General features: G+C 38.1%; 1 protein-coding gene across 1 annotated transcript in view; it reads left to right on the top strand.

The window, feature by feature from the left end:
• Positions 1-8,257, top strand: part of OTUD7A (OTU deubiquitinase 7A) — a 57,824-nt gene that overhangs the window by 44,715 nt on the left and 4,852 nt on the right. The window contains exons 8-9 of the mRNA XM_035899519.1: positions 725-852; positions 2,644-2,793. Coding sequence (XP_035755412.1) covers positions 725-852; positions 2,644-2,793 — 278 coding nt within the window. The remainder of the gene's footprint in view (positions 1-724; positions 853-2,643; positions 2,794-8,257) is intronic.

An 8,257-nucleotide genomic window follows, 5' to 3' on the forward strand; every position in this document is an offset into this window, starting at 1 on the left:
GGCGAATGCTTAAGAGGAGAGGGATGGTCCTGCTTCCAGTGGTGCCTATCTTTTTTTATTACCTGTAGAAGCAGTCAAGGTGAAATGCTTCAACTTCTGATTTCAGATGTCTAAAGGCAGGTGAAATTAATCTGTTTGGAAAATCTAATATGAAAATAAATCTCCAGTTCCTTACACTGGTACCCTTCCCCATCTTAAACAAATGTGTTTTGGTAATAACCAGAGAAAAAAAAAAGTTGACAACTTTATAAATTAAAGTCCTCCTACTCAAGCTGACATCAATGTTTCTTACATGGCCAAGGTAAACACACCAATATTATGTTTAGAGGAACTAGAAAACCACTTACCTTTCATTGTAGAGTCTGTGTGCCAAGGGTGTCACGTGAAATTATGGTTTTTGTGACAAAAGCAGATTTACACCAGGATCTTGGCTAAGAATTACTTTTTTATTCCTATTATGCTACCAAACAATATCAGAAAGTAATGAATTTTGCTGGCTACTAAAGTAGTGTGGACTCTGCAAGTGGAAACATTTTCTCTGTTGCTATTATTTTATTCCTAAAAATAGATTTTTCCTTTCCAATTTCTTATGTTACCTATTTCAATAATTGGAATGTGTTTCAGAAGAGTGGGAACACGAGTGACAAGGAAGAAGAAATAGCTACTGTGATGTGTTGGTTCACTGAAAAGTTGGTTCAAAAAGTTTCAATGCTGTGTCTTCCAGAGTTGATAATTCAGAAGATCCAGTGTACGAGAGCCTAGAAGAGTTCCATGTTTTTGTCTTAGCCCACATTTTGAGAAGACCTATTGTTGTAGTAGCAGACACGATGTTACGAGACTCAGGGGGAGAAGGTAAGAGTTTTTCATTAGAAATTTATGCACCTATGTAAATTGAATCAATCATGAACTATCACAAATAAAAGACCCAGACGTAACATTTCTGAGTGTTTATGGCATAGCTGCTGCCATTTTCTTGGGAGGGAAGAGCAGAATGATACTTAATCCATTTCTATTAGATAAAAGTAAAAAATACAGGATAACTATGTAAGTCTCACTGAAAAAACAGAACACAATACATTTCTTACTGGTCTAGGTTAACAGATTCTAATTTTGCTGTGTTATTTTGGTGCCCCTTAAAATTCCGCATAAATCAATCTAATCTGACTTTGAAAAATTGAATTTTGAATGTGTATATCTTGGCCTTTTGTTTTTACTAACTCTTTTGCAGCCTCTCAATCAAAAGTTTGCACATGTGAGCATACAAATGTTAGATCCGTATGTGGAGCCAGCTGGACAGCTGTCTGAGCAGGACTTGAATGATTAAATTAATCTCTCTCACTTTCTACCATGAACTAATAGAATACTAATTAATGATAGTATGTCACTTAACTAAAGGGGAATGTTTGGTTGATTAAAGGGGGATGTTAAACACATGATGGAGTTTACAGAAATTTACTTCTATGGCAAAATGCTGGGGGGTAATTTTCGTTTCCATTCAAATTGTGAACTACAGGTCATGGTTATATGATGGCTATCTGCTCTGACAGACTCAATCACTATTGCTTTTTTTCCCCCCTAACTTTTCCTATCCCAAAATGCCTTGCCCCCACATTTTCTTCTCCTTGACCCAATCTGACTCTGTCACAATAATCCTAGTGTTTTTCTCACTGCTGGCCTCATGGATCAGCATGATCAAGTTACCCCAGCTTAACTGTTGTATGTACAAAGTACAGGTTTTCAAAAAGACTAATAGCTTGAATAGACTCACCAAAATGTAGATTTGTGCCTCAAAACCAATACTGTTCTCTGTCCCACAGTCTGGACACAGCAGACCTCTTCCAGGAAAGAGTCTCTAGTAAGAGCAGTGCATTGTTTGGGTTAACTTTTTCCTTATGCTCATTTTGGAAATATTTCAGCAATAGGGATTCATATTTTCACAGCAAAAGGAAAAATAATTGGTCAGAAGCAAATCCGCTGAGAGAATTTTCCTGCCCAAACTTGCTGTTTCCTATAACTATATATATGTACAAGTTTAGAATCTTTTGAAGGAAAGTGCTTTGCCCTTACAGATGCAGCATCCCATTCAAATTCTGCTTGTAGAATTTTTTTAATCTTTCCTTATAATCATTATATATACACACATATACACATTCATGCATATATGATATGTGTGATGACGTGTGTATGGACTATAAACATGTTTGTAATGTTTCTTATAGAAATCTGTTAATGCAAGGCATGAGCAGAGTACATTACCAAGAGAACTGATAGTGTATTTACTGCTGATAACTAGAAAATATCCTGCTACCTAGAAGTATTACAGGAAGGTACAAATCTGTAAACATGTGTGAGAGTCATCAAGATTTTGTTATAAGACCTTAATATCTTTGCTAGTAAACAGTTAGAGCAAGGAAAATAATATGTAAGAGCAGAATGGTTTTTTTATTGTCCTTAGTACATTTCCTGATGTTTTTATAATGAAATTTTACCTGTTGTTGTGAGTCTTTTCTGCACGGATTACTCCACTTTAAGCTGCTCTCCTAGAGTTCTGAAAATGTTGTAGCTCAGTCATTACATACAATAGAACCAACATTATTGTCTGTTCTTTGACATAGTTTAAAAAAAAAAATCTTATCTTTGCAGCGTTTGCACCTATACCATTTGGAGGAATTTATTTGCCACTTGAAGTTCTACCTAACAGATGCCATTGCTCACCTCTTGTGCTTGCCTATGATCAGGCCCATTTCTCTGCCCTTGTTTCCATGGAACAAAAAGATCAGCAGAGAGAACAAGGTATGCTATAAACACGGCAACCCAAGAGTATATATTGAATACAATGCACAAAGTACTTTCTTCTACCTGTAGGTGTATTATCTATCAGAAAGGAAACAACATCCACTAACTTTTATGGCTACATTCTTAGGAGTCTAAGTAGTCTAATCATAAGAGTAGGAGCCAAGAACTCTTCAGTCCTAATCCTTGTGCTACCACTGGCTGTCTTTGGCACTTAAACCTTTTCTGTCAGTTCCATATATGTAAACAGGTATAATCATAGTTACCTACTATGCTTCTGGGCTATTGAAGGCCTTTGTTCATTTGGGTTAGCAAAGCGTTTAGAAGATAAAGTGTGAGTCAGATTACTATTGAAAATTGTGCTGTCTTCTTTTTTACTTCAGAATAGTGACGACAAAATCTGACCAGATATTTCTGTGTCAAGTTTGAGCTTCCTGTATATGGGATTGGGAGAGACAAGAGCTACAGGAGTGAATTTGTTCCGGTGTCAGTAGGAACAGGAGCTAGCTATAACTGCTCTTATGTGCAAGACCTGTTTGCTTAGTAATAGGAAACTGTGAGATGAGCTCCTGTCTGTCTTGGCTCCTTTTGTGGGGAAGGAAAAGGTGTTTTGCCAAAAAGACGGTGAGACTTTAGAAAATACCAGTGGAGTTTTGCTGTTAGGTGTGAGTCCTCCTTTTCTTTGCCTGATGATGCCACAGAGGTGTTTTAAATCCCTTATGAATGCATATACCTGTGAAGTAAACATGGAATGTGTGCTGGTTGTTGAGGTCTCCTGAGTGAATTTCACTTAGTCCTCCTTCCTAGAGAATAGTTTAGAGGCAATTAAATATCCGTCATCTAATTCCTTAACCCTATGTGCATTTCATCGATTTTGGACGTATTAGACAGTCAGCATGCTGCTGTGCAAAGTAGAAAGAAAGATGTTCACTAAAATGATGCAAAGGCAGAAAGAAACTCTTGAACAACAGATTTTTTTGTAGACATCTTCATGCAAGAATTTGACATCTAGTTAAATCATCCTTCTTGGAAGGAGCAGAGAGTTTTTTACGTGAAGTTGTGTGAGATGAGAAACACTCTGCAAAGGGTTGCATGTGACATTGGCAACCTTTGTGTTGGTGAAGAGGAGACTGAATCATAAGACAGTAATGGTTGATCTAGATGGCAGATATTCAGTGAGAAAATCAGTTCTGTCCAACCATGCAGCCTTCAGTGACACGTAGCTATTTCAGAGATTTGTAGGTAGGTGCTTGGCAATGGCCTTTGAATTATGCACTGGGACATTGCAGCTGCCTTCCAGCCCTCAATCTGTAGAAGAGCAGCCCTTAGGAAAATGCTTTTCCCATGAGAACCATTTCCAAAGCAGTACACTGGGGTATGATGTGAAACACCTTCTGAGAAATGAAAGTCTACAAAGCAAATTAATACCATTTTATTGCAACAATGTGATATGAATGTAGATAGAGTTTTGGAGAGAATTTTAAGGATACTGTTTCACTGTTGATGGTTGCTGACGATACGCTGCAGCCAGGACTGTGATGTCAGCGTGCTATTAAGTTAGCAGCTCCTGCATACATGTCTGTGTCACAAATTATAGAGTTGTAGTGCTGTACAACATGCCTCCATGTCTTTGGTCTTGATCCCTTTTAGGTCTGAGTCCTGTTGGTGGTGAAATGGCAATTTCTGGAGTAGGCAGAGTCCATTTCCATTTCTTCCTTTCTAACAATTGTGATCGAAAAATATCAGTCGACTGCCAGTAACCTCATTGATTTCAGGCATGTCTATCTGCCTTCATACAATACTGGATTATCACAGGTCTTACAAGAGCCTATGTGCATAAATATTTTGATTGAATACACAGAATTTAACTATCTCTGCAATAACTTTGCAGATAGGGTAACTGCCACCCACCAAACCTTTTGCTATTGTGGCACCCTTTCAGTGACAGGATTGACAATAGGTGGTGAGGGAAACTACTGTTCAACTGCTCTGACCTTGCCTCTCAGTATGTGTTAAAGTATTCAGTGATACAGCTTGGTGCCACGTACTGAAATTTTCCTAATGTTACAAGCCATGTATTCCTGTTAATTACACACTGCAAGGTCTTGGGTTTGATGACAAGGTCACATGTTTGATTTCTCCCACAAGTGCTAGCAATAATGTTAAATATACTTCTTGTGGTTAGAAACCATCTTTCTGCAGGTTTTTCCTACACACATAGTCACACAGAAAAAGTGCTGGGAGAGAAAAAGCTACCAAATATCCAGCACAGCATCAGTAACGTTAAATATTGGCTTTGTTCTTGTGTAAGTTGATCCAGGTTAATTACAGGGACTGTTGAATCAAAATAGTATTTGGTTTTTATGATCCAATTTTACCTGGTTTACTGCAGGGCCTTGAATATGCAGGCTTCGATTCTGTCGAGCAGCAGAGAACACTTGGCATTAAGTCTGGGGTGAAGGGAATGCTTCAGCTTTCAGCTGCCGAACTGGTTGTTGTTAGAGACTGCAGCAGACTAACAGCTAACACAGCATTGCTATTGTTCTTCAAATGCCGTGACAGGAAATAGATTGGCACAGGGATGTTCTAATAATGCCTATTGTTTGTACCTTGTCAGCAGAGAGATGCTGGCCACCTTGGCACAGAGGAAGGGAGAGCCACAATTGTTAAGAGTCAGAAAACAGTGGCACAGGTGCCACAGTACATGTCCAGGTTCTGAATGATCAGAATGCAGCTGAGAGGTTAGAGCTACAACTTCTTTAAAGGAGCATCTCTGATAACCAGGCCGTTCATAACTTACAGTGTTTATACTCTAACCATGTAACCAGATATCAGGAGCAGCATCTGAAGCTGTCTGAACTACTGCATGTACATACCTACATGTTTAAGCTGCTGAGAAGCTGTCTTGTGGAGGAGACAGTAGGTTCTGTATTTGTGAAATAGATGTGGTCAAATAAATGCTAATGTGAACATCTGAAGTTCTGCTTTGGCATGTAGCAGTTTATCAGATCATTCTGAACATTTCTGTAAATGTATATAAAGAGAGAAAACATGCTAACATCCTCTTGTCTGGAGAGGATTTAAAAGACATTTTGACATGTCATCTTGTTACCAGCACAAAGGTGGTATTCTGATGGTCACTGAAGGCCCTCTTGTTTTGAAATCCACAGCATCTGATAAAAAAAACTCTAAATCTTTTGTATTCATGCAGGCTATATTTGTGCAGGTGTTTTGTATCTGTGTTTAGAGAAAATAAAGACCAGTTCTCAACTGCCCCTAAGACTGCTTCATTGAATTAGGGCTTCCTGTACTTTGTCAGCCAGTCAGCAGTGAAATGGCTGCCCAAAATCAGTTTGCAGTAACAAGTGTGAGACGTGCGACTGTGGTTTTTAACAGCAGTATGTCAGTATCTGTGTCAGCATTTTATTTTACTAGTATTTTCAGAAATAGTTAAAGTGTTATTCTTTATGGAAGATTAATAATGACACTTGAAGCATGAAGATGAGCTCAGAAGGCAATGGCACCGAAGTCCTCACTGTGTGTGTCTTAAAACTGCCATGGACGAAATAGCTGCTGTTACTTTTGGCATATCCCATCTGTTGGCATCAGGACTTTGTAGACACTGTGTTTCAAATGGTATGGTTTCAACTAGAGAGCATCCAAACCCAAGTGTAACCGAACTCCTGCACCAAAGTTGCAAACTCTCTTGATGTGTCTGGGCATCAGTGGGATGCTACAATCTCTTGGGTTCGCTTTAGAAATGGATGTGATGGATCCTGCTTGCAGTCCTAACATTAAAATACATTTCTGTCAAGAATGTGGGGAAATCCTACAAGAAACCCTGGCTATCAGACAGAATTCCCTGAGAGAGAGGAAATCCCTTGCAGTGAAGATAGAATTTTAAAACTCCATTACTTTAGCAGATACTTTTTGCATGAAGACTTGTACCAACCTCAGACTTTCCCTTAGAATGAGTATACAGTTTCCATTCAACTGAGTTTGAAAAATAAGTTAACAAATGTGTGTGAAGATGGAGAGAGTAAGTATCGTAATGTGTACGTTAGTTAAGACAATAGTGACATGCTATGAACAATCAGATCTAAGCTTTGTTTTGTAGTTTGATATTAAGATTTTAATCAATTGAGCATCACTAAACATGTTTATTAGGTGCATTTCAGTATCAGTAGAAACAGCCAGCTTTAAAAAGGTTTCCCTTAAAATTTATTTATAAAAATGATTCTTTATTGAACTACGTGAAAACTAATTAGTTTCAAGCTGTCCTTAGAAAAGAAGTTCAAATTTACTTTTTGAGGTTTACGTCCCAAAGAGATGGATTCAAGATGGTTCTTTGGTCCAGGCTTCCCAGCACCACCTGCCTGAGGATCACATTCCCAGTTTTCTCCCAGGCCGTGCCTGTAAGGTCAGGTGCTGACGGAAGTGGAAGTGTTGCATTGTAAACTTACAGTGCTGCTCTTTTCTGAGTTGGCTTCTTCCTTTAAATGGTTGATACCGTGCATTGTAAGGCCAGTTGCAAATCCAGTCAGTACCTGCTTGTAATTCAGTTAATTGGCAGAATATATGTTGTCCTTGGGAAACGTGATTAGTTAATTGTGTTTCAGTTATTCCAGCCCCTTTGTTGCAATAATTTCATTGAATGCAGTAGGGCAAGCCCTCATGTTACACCAGTGAGTTTTAAAAAGTATTCAGTTGTCACCTCTGCTGTACGTTTCTTGCATTCTCATGCTTCAGGAGCTTGCTTCACAGTGTATTTTGAACTATAGAGTTAGACTCTCTGCTACTTATTCACATTGAGTTTCTTTAAGGAGCTAAATTCTCTTACAATATTCATTTCTGTGCCTGCATCTTACAGCAGTATCTGCAACTAAAGTAGATTAATCTCCAGATGTTCCATACTATATTAGCAGTTAATATGGGGAAAATATTTTGAGAATTACCTATTGTAAGCAGTAGGGGGCAACGTTTCCATGAAATCTGTAGAGGCTTGACCTTTTTATTTGCAGTTTGCAAAGATGAAAATGTATGTATACTTTCTGCTGCTGTTGTCAAACTGTCTGAACCAAATATCAACTTCACTGTGTTAAATCTAAAATGCAGATTAAATTTCCTGCATTCTGATAGGTGAGGAGCAATATTTAACCAAAAATGCTGTACCTTTGTTTTGACAACATATGTTTCTGATCTGCAGAAAATATTATAAACAGCATATATCCAATAGGTGCACTTAATTTAAATAATTCAGTGCCATGATGTTTGGGTGATTCTCAGTGTTTCTTTGCCCCTTGGTTTTGCTGGAATGAATACCTAGGTAAGGGTTCTAGTATAGAAAATTAAATTCCTTGATTGGTTGTCAGAGAGCAGCAGTGACCTGCACCATGCTGAGGATCCCATCCAGTCCCTCAACAGCTTTTACTTTTTTTTTTTTTTTTTTTTTTTTTTTTATTAA

Source organism: Egretta garzetta, unplaced genomic scaffold (genome assembly GCF_000687185.1).
Source record: "Egretta garzetta isolate BGI_Z169 unplaced genomic scaffold, ASM68718v1 scaffold287, whole genome shotgun sequence".
Taxonomy (NCBI): Eukaryota; Metazoa; Chordata; class Aves; order Pelecaniformes; family Ardeidae; genus Egretta; species Egretta garzetta.